This window comes from Aethina tumida, chromosome 1 (assembly GCF_024364675.1).
Source record: "Aethina tumida isolate Nest 87 chromosome 1, icAetTumi1.1, whole genome shotgun sequence".
NCBI lineage: Eukaryota > Metazoa > Arthropoda > Insecta > Coleoptera > Nitidulidae > Aethina > Aethina tumida.
Window position 1 is genome coordinate 38,683,066 of NC_065435.1, and position 17,177 is coordinate 38,700,242.

The 17,177-nt window shown below is 31.3% G+C and overlaps 5 protein-coding genes across 6 annotated transcripts; all 5 read left to right on the top strand.

The window, feature by feature from the left end:
- The first annotated feature begins 6,541 nt into the window (after positions 1-6,541).
- Positions 6,542-9,604, top strand: LOC109608125 (CLIP domain-containing serine protease HP8). 2 transcript variants are annotated; one of them, XM_020024553.2, is made up of 6 exons: positions 6,542-6,722; positions 8,025-8,387; positions 8,446-8,530; positions 8,584-8,768; positions 8,987-9,085; positions 9,140-9,604. In XM_020024553.2, exons 1-6 carry the CDS (start codon positions 6,647-6,649, stop codon positions 9,451-9,453), a joined length of 1,122 nt encoding a protein of 373 aa, XP_019880112.2. In that variant the 5' UTR covers positions 6,542-6,646; the 3' UTR covers positions 9,454-9,604. The 2 variants fall into 2 exon arrangements, with proteins under 2 accessions (XP_019880112.2, XP_049823874.1); XM_049967917.1 differs by lacking the exon at positions 6,542-6,722 and adding an exon at positions 7,528-7,717.
- LOC126265676 (uncharacterized) lies at positions 6,751-7,380 on the top strand. Its single transcript, XM_049967921.1, has 2 exons — positions 6,751-6,835; positions 6,910-7,380. The coding sequence occupies exon 2, from the start codon at positions 6,966-6,968 to the stop codon at positions 7,332-7,334; it is 369 nt and encodes a 122-aa protein (XP_049823878.1). The 5' UTR covers positions 6,751-6,835; positions 6,910-6,965; the 3' UTR covers positions 7,335-7,380.
- Positions 9,605-9,999: 395 nt separating the features above from the next.
- LOC109607176 (trans-1,2-dihydrobenzene-1,2-diol dehydrogenase-like) lies at positions 10,000-11,107 on the top strand. The gene has a single exon (XM_020023695.2). The coding sequence runs from the start codon at positions 10,055-10,057 to the stop codon at positions 11,048-11,050; it is 996 nt and encodes a 331-aa protein (XP_019879254.1). The 5' UTR covers positions 10,000-10,054; the 3' UTR covers positions 11,051-11,107.
- A 1,858-nt stretch (positions 11,108-12,965) lies between these two features.
- Positions 12,966-14,347, top strand: LOC109608113 (transmembrane protein 120 homolog). Its single transcript, XM_020024547.2, has 2 exons — positions 12,966-13,000; positions 13,058-14,347. Exon 2 carries the CDS (start codon positions 13,172-13,174, stop codon positions 14,222-14,224), a length of 1,053 nt encoding a protein of 350 aa, XP_019880106.1. The 5' UTR covers positions 12,966-13,000; positions 13,058-13,171; the 3' UTR covers positions 14,225-14,347.
- A 192-nt stretch (positions 14,348-14,539) lies between these two features.
- LOC109608137 (transmembrane protein 120 homolog) lies at positions 14,540-15,988 on the top strand. Its single transcript, XM_020024561.2, has 2 exons — positions 14,540-14,592; positions 14,651-15,988. The coding sequence occupies exon 2, from the start codon at positions 14,764-14,766 to the stop codon at positions 15,814-15,816; it is 1,053 nt and encodes a 350-aa protein (XP_019880120.2). The 5' UTR covers positions 14,540-14,592; positions 14,651-14,763; the 3' UTR covers positions 15,817-15,988.
- The last annotated feature ends 1,189 nt before the right edge of the window (positions 15,989-17,177 follow it).

A 17,177-nucleotide genomic window follows, 5' to 3' on the forward strand; every position in this document is an offset into this window, starting at 1 on the left:
CTCTCAAGAAAACACGTGGAAATGTTTGCCTGCCTGCAGGAATGCAGTTTTTTTTTTATTCTCCTGCTTTTCCTTTGCGGATTTTTCTCCCCGATTCCCTCGTTAATGGTATTAATGTGGTGGTGGACATTGTTTAACGTATTTTTGCGGTGGACGTGTTTTGCTTTGGTTTTTTCCTGCTGCGGATTCCTGCATTTTTAACTTCAACAATTAATTATCTGTTTTTTTAGATATTTTTAGTAAATATTATTAAGTTTTATAAAGTTTGTTTTGTTCTTCACCGATACAAACTCTTTTAATGCCAACCCTTATTCTCTTTAAAAGTAAATTATTCTTCACAACAAATCTATCAAATTATTCTGATACCATTGTTATGAAATTATTTTGGTAATATTCTTAAATTGAAGACTCTCCTTTTATAATGCCAACTTTATTTAATCATGTTTTAAAGGTTAATTATATTATTTTGACGTTAGTACAAATGTTTTAAGACCAGTTGTTCACGTCAATGGTTAATTATTCTCCATAGTTATGAAATTATTTTAACATTACTAGTAAAAAACATTAACATATAATATTTTTATTCAATTTTCATATTTTAGACATGTGTTATTTATATATTTCCCTTTTTTAAGAACTGAAATTGAATCATTTTAAGACAACATTTTTAACTTCAACAAAAAATTATACAAAATTCTAATTAATTATCTATTTTTAGATATTTTTAGTAAAAATTATTGAGTTTTATGAAATTTGTTTTGTTCTTCATCGATACAAACACTTTTAATGCCAACCCTTACTCACAACACAGTTATCAAATTATTCTGATACCGTATATGGTTATGAAATTATTTTGGCATTATTATTAAATTGAAGACTCTCCTCTTATAATGCCAACTTTATTTAATCATGTTTTAAAGGTTAATTATTCAATATTCTGGTATTAGTACATATGTTTTAAGGCCAACTGTTCATGTCAATGGTTAATTATTCTCCATAGTTATAAAATTATTTTAACACTAATAGTAAAAACCATTAACATATAATATTTTTATTCATTTTTCATATTTTAAAAGTGTGATGTTTATATGTTTTCCCTTTTTTTAAGAATTGAAATTGAATCACTTTATGTCAACATTTTTAACTTCAACAAAAAATAGTTTTTCTTACAAAATTTTAATTATCTGTTTTTTAGATATTTTTATTAAATATACTGAGTTTTATGTAGTTTGTTTTGTTGTTCATCCATACAAGCTCTTTTAATGCCAACCCTTATTCTCTTTAAAAGTCAATTGTTCTACACAGTTGTCAAATTATTCTGATACTATAATTCTTCATCGTTATGAAATTATTTTGGCTTTATTATTAAAAACTATGAATATTTGTTTAATTGAGAACTCTCCTCTTATAATGCCAACTTTATTTAATCATGTTTTAAAGATTAATTATTCAATATTCTGGCATTACTACAAATGTTTTAAGGCCAACTGTTCATGTTAATGGTTAATTATTCTCCATAGTTATGAAATTATTTTAGTATTAATAGTAAAAACTATTAACATATAATATCTTTATTCAATTTTCATATTTTAGACGTGTGTTATTTATATATTTCCCTTTTTTTTTAAATTGAATTTTTAATTTCAACAAAAAAATTGTTTTCTTACAAAATTCTAATTAATTATCAATTTTTTAGATATTTTTAGTAAATATTATTGAGTTTTATGAAGTTTGTTTTGTTCTTCATCAATACAAGCTCTTTTAATGCCAACCTTTATTGTCTTTAAAAGTAAATTGTTCTTCACAGTTATCAAATTATTCTGATACTATCATTCTCCATCGTTATGAAATTATTTTGGCTTTACTATTAAAAACTATGAATATTTGATAAAATTGAAAACTCTCCTCTTATAATGACAACTTTATTTAATCATGTTTTAAAGGTTAATTATTCATTATTCTGACATTCGTACAAATGTTTTAAGGCCAACTTTTCATGTGTGTAAAGTCAATGGTTAATTATTATCCTTAATAGTTATGAAATTATTTTAACATTAATAGTAAATACTATTAACATATAATATGTTTATTCAATTTTCATATTTTAAAAGTGTGTTCTTCATCTTTAAAAAGTTATTCTGGTATGGACAATAAAATTTTAATGCCAACTTTGTTAAATTTTTATTTTTCAATTATTTTGACATTAATAGTTAAAAGTTATTAATTATTCAAAGCTTTTCTCTCAACACAATTTTATTCAACTATTCTGCTATTCTTTAAAAAATTATTCTGGCATTAAGTTTCAAATATTACTTTTAATTTGGTATTAATCAATTTCACAAAGTTGTTCTTAAAAATTATTTTAATTATTGTCAAAATAATATATTAAAGATGAAGAATAATTAAAACATGAAAATTGAATAAAGTTGATGCGAGAAGAGAAAAGCTTTGAATTAAACAAATATTAATAGTTTTTAATTAATTTTTTTTAAAAAATGAACAATTAACTTTTAAGTCATGAAACTTGAATAAAGTTGTCATTCGTATAGAGAAGGACTTTTAATTAATCATATACTAATATATTAATTAATGCTAAAATAATATCATAACGATAATAATTAACTATAATTATATAAAACATAAAAATTAATAAAGTCATTAAAATTTTATTCTTAATCTCAGAATAATTTATAATTCAACATAAAAATTGAATAATGTTGACAAAAAAGAAAAGAGTTTTTAGTTAACCATATATTAATAGTGTTTAGTATTGAACTATTAACATTTAAAATATGAAAATTTAACAAAATTGGCATTAAAATTATGCTCTTAATGCCAAAATAACTTTTTAAAGATCAAGAACAAACTTCTAAAATACCAATTAACTGTTAACATTTAAAATACGAAAATATAATAATGTTGACACTAAAATATTACTATTAATACCAGAATAATTTTTTAAAAATGAAGAACAAACTTCTAAACCTTGAAAATTGAATAAAGTTCAAATTCATTTGAACATATATTAATATGTTTTACTATTAATATCAAAATAATTACATAATGATGACGAATAATTAACTATTAACATTTAAAACATGAAAATTTAACAAAATTGGCATTAAAATTTTGCTCTTAATACTAGAGTAACTTTCTAAAGAGAAGAACAAACTTCTAAAACATGAAAGTTGAATAACTTTGGCATAAGAATAGGAGAGTTTTCAATTAAACATATATTAATAGTTTTTATTATTAAAGCCAAAGTAATTCCATAGTCATAAATAATAATTAACTGTTAACATTTAAATTATAAAAATATAATAATGTTAACATTAAAATATTACTATTAATACCAAAATATTTTTTTAAATGAAGAAGAAATTTCTAAAACTCGTCTATTGTCAGAACTTATTGAAACTTTCCTTTACAACTTTATGAAATTAATTAATGCCAAATTAAAAGTAATATTTGAAGTTTAATTCATTTTTGTCGTTACGATATTATTCTAGCATTACTTAATATAATTGAATTTAATTATACCTGTCCAATTAAAAACTAATTTAATTTTAAAAGGCAAATAATAGTTTTATTTTTTCTAACATTAATAGTACAATTAATTAAATAAAGTTTCATAAGCTATTTTTTTGATTCTCACATACAGTAAAAAGTTGTTTAAATACCAACTTACATATATACAACAAAAACAAAAAAACTCGCTATTGTAATTTTTTTTCTTTAATGCATTATATTATATATAGTGTTTAATAATTGTAATAAAATTATACTGATATTCACTGCAAAGGCAGTTGTTAATTGTTTATTAAAACTAATGATAGTTTAATAACTCTTATATAATATAAAAAGCCTGAGTGAAAATTAATTGATTCACTCTTCAGGGAATAGTGTATCAAATTGATTTCATACTTATATGAAAGTCATCTCATGTTATAATATAACACCAATTAATAACCTCTTTTTTCATCACATTTTTTTTAGTAACGTACAATGCATAAAAGATTTATTTTAAATATTTTACATGCTGGAAAATTTTAGGTAATACTATAAAAAAATTAATAAAAACGAAATTTTAAATTGTCAACGGTTTAATAACTGAGTGAAAGTTGAGTAAAAAACAAAAGAGTCAAAAACTATTAAAATATTTTATTTTAACAACAATAATAAATAAACAAATATAAATAACATCTGGTTTACATTTGAAATGTTTCAGATTTCTAAAATACTTATACTAAAAACAATGTTTCCAAAGTGTGTTAACACAATTTCAGTTAATGAGAACGTTTACAGCGAAATTGTCTTTGTGCCAATAAACGTTGGGGCTCACTGTGATTCTCCTGTCTGTATATTTTCCCATTCATAAATATATAGTTTTATCACATGTGTGTAGCAGCTCCAATACAAGATCAAACAAGTACAGGATTGAATTATTGCATACAATTCATCACAAAATGAGCCTCCTAAAAGTGTCGAATTGTTTTCATGCTGGTTTTTTGGAAAATCCATTTTCTAAAAATATCGACGTTTAAATAAATAAGTCTATTTTCGCGTAACTATATTGTTGAATTGTTGGAATCGCACGAATAAATCATTTTTTTCTTATTCTAAAAGCAGACAGAATTAGAATTAATTTCATAATTGCATTCGGGCAGTCGGTAAGAAGAAGTGGGTGGGAGTAACAAATTTTAGGATCATTAGTTGAGCCAGATATTCCCTTAACATCTTTAAATAAACCACAAAAGTGCACTAAATGAGATTCCGAGAAAATGTTAAGTTAAAAGAAACCGCCGCGAGGATTTGTATACCGAAGCCCTTCGAACACGCGAGTGTGAAGTTTAAAAACAGCCAAAGTATTTTGGTCGTGAGTCGGTGCTTTTGATATGCACTGATTGTTTGAATATGTAGAAAAGCTTTATTTGCCTAACCTAAGTTGTTTACACGTTGCGGCGCTGTGTATAGATTTTGCTCTTCGATGTTGATCTTGTTTTATCATTTCGACTCTATCAGTTTCTCGTGTTCGATTCACAGTTGACATATTTCACTTCTACGTGTTCATTTTCGATTTTAAATCAACAATATTCAAATACGATTTTAACATAATGGCTTGATCAAATATTCATTTGCTTGGAATATAACAAATATTAAATATATATACATTTGGTGTGGTTTAATATATACATATGTATGAGATTTATAAATATTACAATAAACATTTATAAAATAATCCGTTTTTCCTATCCTCAAAATTAAACTAATCAAATATGTGAGATATAATAACAAATATTAAATGCAAATATTTAAAGTTGTATACATATGAATTTTATAAATATTTTATTATAATAAATAATCATAAGATAATTCTTATTTCCACCATTTAACGAATTAGTTAATACATTTAATTAATATTTTACGAGTTTTATTAATTATTATTCATTATGTTACAAATAAATATTTTAATTCATAAAAATATATTTCACTGAAGTTAGAATTAAATAATAATGAAACGTATCATTATATGCAACCCAGGTTACACAAATTTGAAGTGAGATTATGACTATAGGCAACCAATGTACTTATAATACTTATATTAGATTAAATTTTAATACGGTGTTTCCGAAGAATGTACTTTGATGTTCTTCTAAATCTTTTTCTTAGAAATTTACAGTTTATAAAATATGTATTTGAATCCTTCTCAAAAACGATTTATTTCGAGATGCCGTCGATTAACTATTTGTTAAATATTTTTTATTCATTAAATTTAAAATGTACCAGACAAAAAATTTAACGAATTAGGTAATATTTAATTAATATTTTACGAGTTTTATTCAATCTTCATTATATATTATGTTACAAATAAATATTTTAATTAATAAAATTATATTTCATTGAAGTTAGAATTTAACAATAATGAAACGCATCATTATATGCAACCCAGATTACACAAATTTGAAGTTATATTATGACTATAGGCAACCGGTGTACTTATTTATACTTATATAAGATTAAATTTTAATACGGTTTTTCCGAAGAATGTACTTTGATGTTCTTCTAAATCTTGTTCTTAGAAATTTTCAGTTCATAAAATATATATTTGAATCCTTCTTATTTTGAAGAAACGATTGATTAAACATTTTTTATATGTTATATAAGATTAAATTTTAATACGGTTTTTCCGAGGAATGTACTTTGATGTTCATCTAAATCTTGTTCTTAGAAATTTTCAGTTTATAAAATATATATTTGAATCCTTCTTATTATGAAGAAACGATTGATTAAACATTTGTTAAAATATTTTTTAACCATTAAATTTAAAATCCACAAGACAAAAAAATTGTTTGAGGGAATAAAAGGAAATCATTATTATCCAGAATCTAATAAAATTGTGATTGACATTTTAACTGCTATTATAAAATTTATTATATATATATTATATTTTATATATTAGTTCAAATAGAAACACTAAAGAATAATAATTGAAAATTAATATAATAATTTCAGGTACATTTTCGTATATACCTGTGACCTGTAATAAAAAGCAACGCACAACACAAGAAAAAACTTATTCTGTGCTTACTTTTACCACAATCCACAACATCAATAACAACAAATTTTTAAATAATAATTAGTTACCATGAAACTAACAAATAAAATGTTCAGTGTGATTACAATCCTTTTGCACCTCAGATTGACTGCAGGACAAATTATAGGTGAGTTTCGTGCCAGAAAAAAAATTTTTGAACCGTTCGAGATTGGTGAAAGATGCATATTTACTTCGTTTCTGTTTCTGACCGTGTGAGTTGTGCCTAAATAACATGAACAAGTAAGTATGTCATTTCAACCAATTCATTATAATTCAAAACCTCAACATTAGACAAACCCTCGTTGCATGTGCAGGTCGGAACTGCAGAAGATCAGCACCGTGCGTGGGCCTGAGGGACTGCAAGCCCATCATGGGCTTGCTGGGTAAGTTGGAAAAACCCTTAAGACCGTCCGTTGTGGAATTCCTACACGCTCAGCAGTGCGGATTCACGAACGGGATTCCCAAAGTTTGTTGTGGCTCTCTTCCGAAGAACCTGAAGATATTTAAAAACGCCCCCGACAACGATGCCAGGAGGTTCGTGATAAAAACGACGACTACTCAAAAACCCACCACCAGCGCCACAAGCACGAAGAATATGTCGGAGGAAAAGAGGAGGCGGATGGAGGAGGCACTAAATCGGGAGTTTAGTTCAGACTTTTTTGATGCTGGATTCGACTTGTTCATGTTCAGAAGGAAGAAGCGAGACAAGAACGAACAACTGGAAGTTGAGATAAGATAATGTTAATTAATTCATTGAAAAAGCTAAATAAATGTTTCTGTTTTAACATCGTTGTTTCTATCGTTTGGTGTTTACACACAATTAAAATAAATACGCACGATCATTTAATTAGCATGTGTTTTTCCTGTTTTAACGTATGTCATACCTACAGACTACCTATTATATATTATTACCTGTCAAATCGATAAGATTGTATTACTGATTTAGAATTCCCAATTTTTGAGGGTGAAATGATACAACCTTTACCACTTTTAGTACAAAAAGTTGCTTCAAAGTGATCACAATGGCTTATAAAATTGTGGGTGCTAACAAGTTTTTATTTTCAATGTTTTTGTTGTATTGTGTTACTAACGGAGATTGTGGAAGGAAAGAAATACTAATTAGTAAGTAGAAGTGTTTAATTGTTTAATTATCAGTTGTTTAATTTCCCAGTAAAAGTTAATTTACATTTATCAAGAAACAATTAAACATCATTTTTAGAAAAAATCTGCAATTCTTATTAAAAATTAATAACGTCATTTATATTCCATTTCAAACTGACCAGTCGATGCTGGTCATTATTTTAATTCTTTGAAGAAACTCATGACTGTTATTCTATGATTAATTTCATTAGACATGTAAATATTTTGTCATTAATTGATTAAAACATGGCTTGTAACTAATTGTTGGACTTCGTCCCATAACACGCAGATTCGAAATGTGAGCCACCAAGGGGAGACACCTGCATTGACATCTACCAGTGCCCGTTCTTCGCCGACCTGTTAAAAAAGAGTCCGAAGCCCCGTCCACTGAGCATCATCAAAATGATCCGAAGCCACCAATGCGGTTTGATCGGTAGAAAAGTACCGAAGGTGTGTTGCACCATGCAGGCAAAGAATGGTGAAACATTGACGGAACACTCCTGGAAATCCAACGGCTTAATGAGCCACAGGAATTTCGATTTGCTACCGCACAAAACGTGTGGACCGATGTCGGGCAGTTCGAGGATCATCCGTGGCAACAAGGCTTCCATTGGGGAATTCCCCTGGATGGCCTTAATCATATACAACACAGGTAGCGTCCGTCCCACGTTTGGTGATTGATGTTTTATTAATTTTGTTGGATATTTTAGATCAACGTTTGGACTTCAAGTGTGGCGGGACTGTTATCACCGAAAGATACGTCTTGAGTGCGGCCCATTGTAAATTGAAGTCGGCGTACGTAACGTTTAGGAAATTGTTGGCTGAATTGTCAAAAATTTATGTTGCAGGATTGGCGTCCGCTTGGGGGAGTACGACGTGGACAAGGTAATCGACTGCGAGGACGGTTACTGTGCACCAGCTCCCCAAGATTTTTATATTGAATCGTTTGTTGTACATCCTGGGTACGATCCCAAAACGTTCGTTAACGATATTGGTATCATCAAATTGTTAACACCTGCTAATTTTGGCGACCGTAAGTATATTTTCTCCAAACTACTAATTTGATTATTTAATATTTTGGGAAACTTTGATAATTTACATACTAGTTTTTTATAACTAAAATTTAAATATAAATCTATTACTACCGTGTAACAATATGAACGGAATTATTATTCTAAGAACTTAAATAAATTTACATAGTTTTTAAATATTTATGCTAATTACAAGATGTAACAACAATTTAAATTTTAGCCAACGTTCAACCAATATGTTTGCCAAGCGACGAAGCTGCAAACGCAGATTTGGTCGGAACACAACCAGTTGTGACCGGGTGGGGTGTGACCGAGGATGGTAGGCAACCACCACCCTTCGTTCTAGAACTTAATAATCAATGCCACATTTCAGGAACAAAGAGCAGCAAACTGTTGAAAGTACAAATACCGATAGTTCCTACATCGGAGTGCCGCAAAGTGTACAGCCACTTCGCCCCCATTTCCGAAAAGCAGGTGTGCGCAGGCGGAGTGGACGGCAAGGATTCCTGCGGCGGCGACAGCGGCGGCCCCATGCAGTATCTCGGAAGCATGGGTGGGAGGCTCGCCTTCATTCAACACGGCATCGTTTCGTACGGGCCTAGGGACTGTGGCACCGTTGGTCAGCCAGCTATTTACACCAGGGTGGACAGTTATATGGAGTGGATTTTGGACAACTTAGATCCTTGAGATTGACTTGTCTTTGGTATAAACAACGTGATGACTGGTTTATATGACTGACAATGGTCTTATACCTGTATATGGAGAACGTGTGTCTGACTAAATTATTATTTATGATTGTACATAATTGTTAAATAAAATTATTAATTTAATACGTTAATTTGAAACTCTCTTCATCATTCATTTATTGTGGCATTTCCTTTGTTTAACCATTCGCGAAAGCATCCTTAAGGTGAATGGATCAAAGATTAAATTGTGATGGCAGCTCCATCACTTCTTCGCCATCACTGCTCATGTGGCCCCAGTCCAATACCTAGTGTCTCTTTCGAGATCATTTCATGGTTCTAGGCATGTACATGAGCATGACCCAATACATAAGCAACCAGGCTCAAAGAGGAGGACTTTACATAATATAAGGCATTTGTACATGATAATCAAGTATATCATGTACAAATGCCTTAACGTGTGTAACTGACTAAATTATTATTTATGATTGTACATAATTGTAAAATAAAATCATTAATTTAATACGTCATTGAGTTTAATTTGAAAAATAGGTTATGGGAATACATGTCATAAAGGTGTCACGCAATTTTTTTTTGTTAAAACAATGCCTATCCGGTGGGGAATAGCCAGTTGTTGCAGAGCAAGTCAGGATTTTGCTAACGCATTGAAATCGTATCCCGAAACGCAGCACCAACTGACGGCGGTGGCGGCCAAAAATGTACAATCCCTCGAGGCGTTCGCCAGCACCTTCGACATACCCCAGACCTACAACACCTACATAGACCTAGCCACGGACGAAAACGTGGACATCGTCTACGTGGCGGTGCACAACGGAATGCACGTGGACGTGGTGAGGAACATCGTCAACGGCGGCAAACACGTGGTGTGCGAGAAACCGTTGTGCTTCAACGAGAAGAGCGCGAAGGAACTGATGGTGCTGGCCAAGGTGAAGGGGGTGTTTTTGATGGAGGCGATGTGGACGAAATGCTTTCCGGGCTGGGAGTACCTGACGAACCTGCTGGCCGAAGGTGTGATTGGGGAGGTTAACTTTTCGCAAGTAACATTCGGTCACAGCGACTACAATCAACGGAACTTGAATTTGAAGAGCATGTACAAGGGGTCGGTGATGGATTTCGGGATTCACGCTCTCTGTTTCCAGGAACAGATCTTCCAGAATCTCGTGCCGGTTAAGGTTCTTACCACCGGTTTTATCGGTGATCAGGACGTGGATGAGTCTGCCAGTTGTATTTTGAGTTATGCTGAAGGTAAAAATGCCATCATTTCCACCCACACTCGATGCAGTATGCCCAATGAAGCGATCATCGTTGGGTCCAAGGGTATAATTAGGATACCGCATTTTTGGTATCCCACTAGGTTGTATTTGCCGGACGGAGAAGAGAAAAAATTTGATTTGCCCAATAGGGAACGAATTGTCACCAGAATTGTGGGCTTTAAATACCTCATTAAGGAAGTACAATACTGCTTGGAGAGGAACATGCTTGAAAGTGAAAAGCACTCTCATGCCAGCACATTAACAGTGATACATTGGATGGACATATGGAGGAAGCAGCTGCAAGTTATATACGAACAGGATTCGTGAAATATAACTATTATATTGACAATATTAATTTTAGCAATAAATTATGGGTAAACAATATACCTTTTCTTTTATTCGACAAATTTTACACACTTCCAGATATGTTTATTAATTAATTAACCTTTAATTTTAATTGCAAGGACACTATCAATGGATCACTGTGAGGCAATCATCGTTAGATCTAAGAGTATAATAAGGATACTACATTTTTGGTACCCTAATGATTGTATTTACTGGACGGAGAAGAGAAGAAATTTGATTTACCCAATAGGAAACGAATTGTCGCCAGAATTGTGGGTTTTAAATACCTCATTAAGGAAGTACAATACTGCTTGGAGAGGAACATGCTTGAAACTGAAAAGCACACTCATGCCAACACATTAACAGTGATACATTGGATGGATATATGGAGGAAGCAGCTGCAAGTTATATACGAACAGGATTTGTGAAATATGACTATTATGGGTAAACAATAAACCTTTTCTTTTATTCGACAAATTTCACACTTCCAGATACGTTTATTAATTAATTAACCTTTAATTTTAATTGCAAGGACACTATCAATGACTCACTGTGAGGCAATCATCGTTGGATCTAAGAGTATAATAAGGATACCCCATTTTTGGCACTCCCTTGATTTACCCAATAGGGGATGAATTATCATCAGAATTGTGGGCTTAAATATCTCATTAAGGAAGTACAATACTGCTTGGAGAGGAGCATACTTGAAAGTGTTACACTGGATGGATATATAGAGGAAGCAGCTGCAAGTTATATACGAACAGAATTTGTGAAATATCACTATTATATTGACATTTTTAATTTTAACAATAAATTATGGGTAAACAATAAACCTTTTTTTTTATTCGACAAATTTCACACTTCCAGATAGGTTTATTAATTAATTAACCTTTAATTTTAATTGCAAGGACACTCACACATCAATGAATCACTGTGAGGCAATCATCGTTGAATCTAAGAGGATAATAAACATACTCCATTTTTGGTACCCTACTAGGTTGTATTTACTGGACGGAGAAGAGAAGAAATTTGATTTACCCAATAGGGAACGAATTGTCACCAGAATTGTGGGCTTTAAATATCTCATTAAGGAAGTACAATACTGCTTGGAGAGGAACATGCTTGAAAGTGAAAAGCATACTCATGCCAGCACGTTAACAGTATATGGAGGAAGCAGTTGCAAGTTATATACGAACAGGATTCGAGAAATATAACTATTATATAGACATTTTTAATATTAGCAATAAATTATGTATAAACAATAAACCTTTTCTTTTATTTGACAAATTTCACACACTTCCAGATACGTTTATTAATTAATTTTAATTGCAAGAACATCAATGAATCACTACTGTGACGGTTTTTCCGTAGCAAACAAATTATACATTATTATTATTATAACCTTTAATTATCAACGTTATTCCCACATTTGATACGCCAACTTATGTTTGATTTAGAGCAACTATTATTATATAAAAATTCATAATTTTCATATAAAATAAACAGTTAAGAACTTAAGCCACCTATAGATTCACTAAATTTAAAAAAAGGAACAAGTAATAAACAAGTAATACAAGTTTTGTATTTCTCTTATTCTCAATGAACAGAATTTCAAGCGGTTTCGTCAAGGGCAAACAAATAAATAGATTTTTAACTCGGCATCTTCACAACATATTTGTTGTTAGTACGGTCCGCGAGACTTGATTTCTTTTTATTAATTTACACAATTACCTGAATGAAGAACTATTTTAAACGCTGTAATCAAAACAATTTATTGTTATTATTTAATCCAATTTTAAAAAGTTTATTTTACAATACGTCAATTTTTGTTTCATTGTTCACAACTAATGTCAAAAATGGTTGACAATTTCGTCAGTCAATAATTTTTAGTCGGAGTTTTTTTTTTTGACTCTCCATTCCACTTTATATTTTGTAAGTAATGGTGTCATTCTTACAGGTGTACACAACTTATATACAATATCCTTGCAGTACACTACGTAGGTATATTAGACGAGACTTGAAGGGGTTCATCATATTGCAGGCAGTCCTTTTGCTGTCACTACCTTCCAGTTATAAATGGGCCCCTAATATTACCACCTGAAGATGCAGCGAACTCCACAAAATATGGTGGAGTCCCTGAACGAAGAGTGGGCAGAACTGATCGTCGATTACAGAGATCTCCTGAGCGATGCCAAAACTCACATGCAACATCTCGAGGATGTGGCTGAAGAAGAGAAGCAATACATGGAACGTATGTCCCACCACAGATTCCGCCTGACCGCCATGTCCAAATACTTGGATGAAGTGTTGAAAATAGTGGATGAAACCGACGAACTCAGGACCATACGTGCAAACATAGAAAAAAGGCGACAACAACTGGTCGACATCGAGCTGACGTTGCCGAAGAGTAATTGCCTTTACCTAAGAACCATGATTGGAAACGTGAGCGTCTTCTGCTTAAGCAAGGAAAGACAATTCAGATTCAAACAGGAATACGAACAATTCAAACTCATCGCAAACATCGTGGGTTTTGTGATGTCGATAGGAAACTACTTCGTCGTCTGCAGACCGTTGGAATCTGCCTTCATCATCCTCTTATTGTGGTATTACTGTTCGTTAACCATTCGCGAAAGCATCCTAAAGCTGAACGGATCAAAGATTAAGTTGTGGTGGCGACTCCACCACTTTTTCGCCATCGCTGCTTGTGGCGTCCTGCTCATGTGGCCCCAGTCCAAGACTTGGAACCTATTTAGAAATCATTTCATGCTCTTCGGCATCTATATGAGCCTGACTCAGTACATGACCTACCAGGCCCAAAGGGGAGGACTTTACAGGCGCCGGATTTTAGGTAAATGCAATCACCTGGCGGTCACCGTGAACGGTTTCCGGGCTTGGATGTGGCAAGGACTGACTTTCCTGTTGCCGTTCCTGTTTCTCGGCTACTTGTTTCAGCTATACATCACTTATGATTTGTACAAGATCTTCAAGAGTCGTAAACAAATCTGCACGTGGCATGTGCCGGTCTTGAGTATTATATTTCTGATCGTGACTTTGGGTAATACTTTTACCACCAGCAAAGTTCTACTGTATAGATTGTACAAGGAGCTTCTCATTGAAGAAATAGTTATAGAAATTGATCGTCCAAAGAGAGATTAAAGGAGTATTGCTGATTTTTATATATACCAAACAGTTACTCTATAATATATAGTTTTGTATTTATTATAAATATATTTTACCAGTAGACACAGAAGTGGATAGTGGACTACAATACTACAATTTGATTATACTTTTATTTAACTTGAAATTATTAGTAAATAAGCCATTTTTACAATTTTTAATGAATATTTTTCTTTAATATTTATTATCAGTTATCTAAAATTTAAAATTTCATTGTACAATTATGGTAGACATTGAACTTTTTCTATCATATTATTGTTTAGAAATAACGTCAAATATGGTTGACAGTTTGGGCAGTCAATAATTTGTAGTCGGAGTTTTTTTGACTCCAATCCACTTCATATTTTGTAAGTATTTCATTCATTCTTACACATGCACTCAAACTAATACAGAATATTTTTACAGTACACTACGTATATTTGACGAGACTCGAAGGGGTTCATCATATTGAACCGACCAGTCCTTTTGCTGTCACTTCTTTAAAGTTCCAAATGGTGGGCGTCTAATATAACAAAACCATGCAACGAACTCCACAAAGTATGGTGGAGTCCCTTAACGACGAGTGGGCAGAACTGAACGTCGATTACAGAAATCTCCTGAACGATGCCAAGAAACACATACAACGTCTTGAGGATGTGGCCGAAGCAGAGAAGCAGTACAGGGAACGTATGTCACACCACAGATTCCGGCTGACCGCCATGTCCAAATACCTGGATGAAGTGTTGAAAATAATAGAGGAAACGGACGAACTCAAAGACTTACGTGCCAATATAGAAAAAAGGCGACAACAACTGATCGACATCGAGCTAACGTTGCCCAGGAAGAATTGCTGCTACTTAAGAGCGATGCTTGGCAATGTGAGCGTCTTCTGTCTAAACAAAGAAAGGCAATTCAGATTCAAACAGGAGTACGAACAGTTCAAACTCATCGCAAACATTGTTGGGTTTGTCGTTTCGTTAGGTAACTACTTCGTCATCTGCAGACCGTTGGAAACTCTCTTCATCATTGTTTTGTTGTGGTACTTCCTTTCCTTAACCATTCGCGAAAGTATCCTGAAGGTAAACGGATCAAAGATTAAATTGTGGTGGCAGCTACATCACTTTTTTGCCATCTCTGCTTGTTGCGTCTTGCTCATGTGGCCCCGGTCCAAAACCTGGAGCCTCTTTCGAGATCATTTGATGCTTTTTGGTTCGTATATGAGTCTGACTCAATACATGACCTACCAGGCCCAAAGAGGAGCACTTTACAGACTCCGGATTTTAGGTAAATGTAATTACTTGACGGTCACCGTTGAGGGCTTCCAGAGTTGGATGTGGCAAGGACTCACTTTCCTGTTGCCGTTCCTCTTTCTCGGCTACGTGTTTCAGTTGTACATCACTTATAATTTGTACATGATCTACAAGGATCGCAAGAACACCTGCACTTGGCATGTACCGGTCTTGGGTATAATATTTTTGATCATGAGCTTGGGTAATACTTATACCACCAGCAAAGTTGTACTGTGTAAATTGTACAAGGAATTTTTCATCGAGGAAATTGTTGTGGAAATTGATCGTATAAAGAAAGACTAAATGACTTTTTTGCATACCAAACAGATGTTGCTCTACAATATATAGTTTTGGATTTTGTTGTAAATATATTTCAGGAAGAAGCGCTTTACTACCGAAGTGGACTACAACATTAAGATTTTATTATATTTTAAACTTAAAATTATTAGTAAATAAACCATTTTTACAACTTTTAGTGCGTATTTTTCTTTAATATATATATTATCAATTATATTTAAATATAAAATAATAAAAGCTTTTAATTATTCTTTTACAAAATTATAAATCAGTGTAAATAATATTTGATTAAACATGAAACAAGCAGAATATTTTTGTAATTTTTTTATTAATAACATTCAAGTGCAATAAAAATATTTTCTACAATTATTGTGTAGCGTAAAACTTAAAATTGTTAATTAAATAAATTAAATTTTATGTTTTATAACATTGTTGTTGTAATTTTGTTAATTGGGTAAGTCGTGAAGACAGTCAAGGTTTAATCAACATTTTAAGAAAGAAAATACATCACTAAATATTTAAATAACTTTTTTAACCAAAATCTAGGAATAATTTTGTTAGTTGGGTAATTTCCGAAAAAATCCCGAACGTAGTCAAGATTTAATCAACATTTTAAGAAAGAAAATACATCAATAAATATTTAAATAACCTTTTTTAACCAAAATCTAGGAGTAATTTTGTTAGTTGGGTAATTTCTGAAAAAATTCTGAACACAGTCAAGGTTTAATCAACATTTTAAGAAAGAAAAATTATTGTATAAATATCAGCACATATTTTGTTATAAAAGTTTACAAAGCATTCAAATGTCGTGTGTATAAACAAGTGTAATTAATGATACAATATTTGTTAATCAAATAATTAATTTCACAGCAGGAAACCACAAAAATGTAAAAATCAGAAGCCTTAATTAAATGATTACCATTGTCATTTATAACATTTTAAATCATTAAACATTTTAAAAAAAGGTCTGGCCATCAGTATTTTTTCGTAATTAATTTTTTCTCACCAAATAATTTCTGAAAAAATCCTAAACACAGTCAAGCTTTAATCAACATTTTAAGAAAGAAAATATATCACTAAATATTTAAATCACATTTTTTCACCAAAATCTATGAGTAATTTTGTTAGTTGGGTAATTTCTTAAAAAATTTTGAACACAGTCGAGGTTAAATCAATATTTTAAAAAAGAAAATATATCACTAAATATTTAACTAACCTTTTTTAACGAAAATCCAGGGGTAATTTTGTTAATTGAGTAATTTCTGACAAATCCTGAACACAGTCAAGGTTTAAACAACATTTTAAGAATGAAAATATATCAATAAATATTTAAATAATCTCTTTTAATCAAAATCTAGAAGTAATTT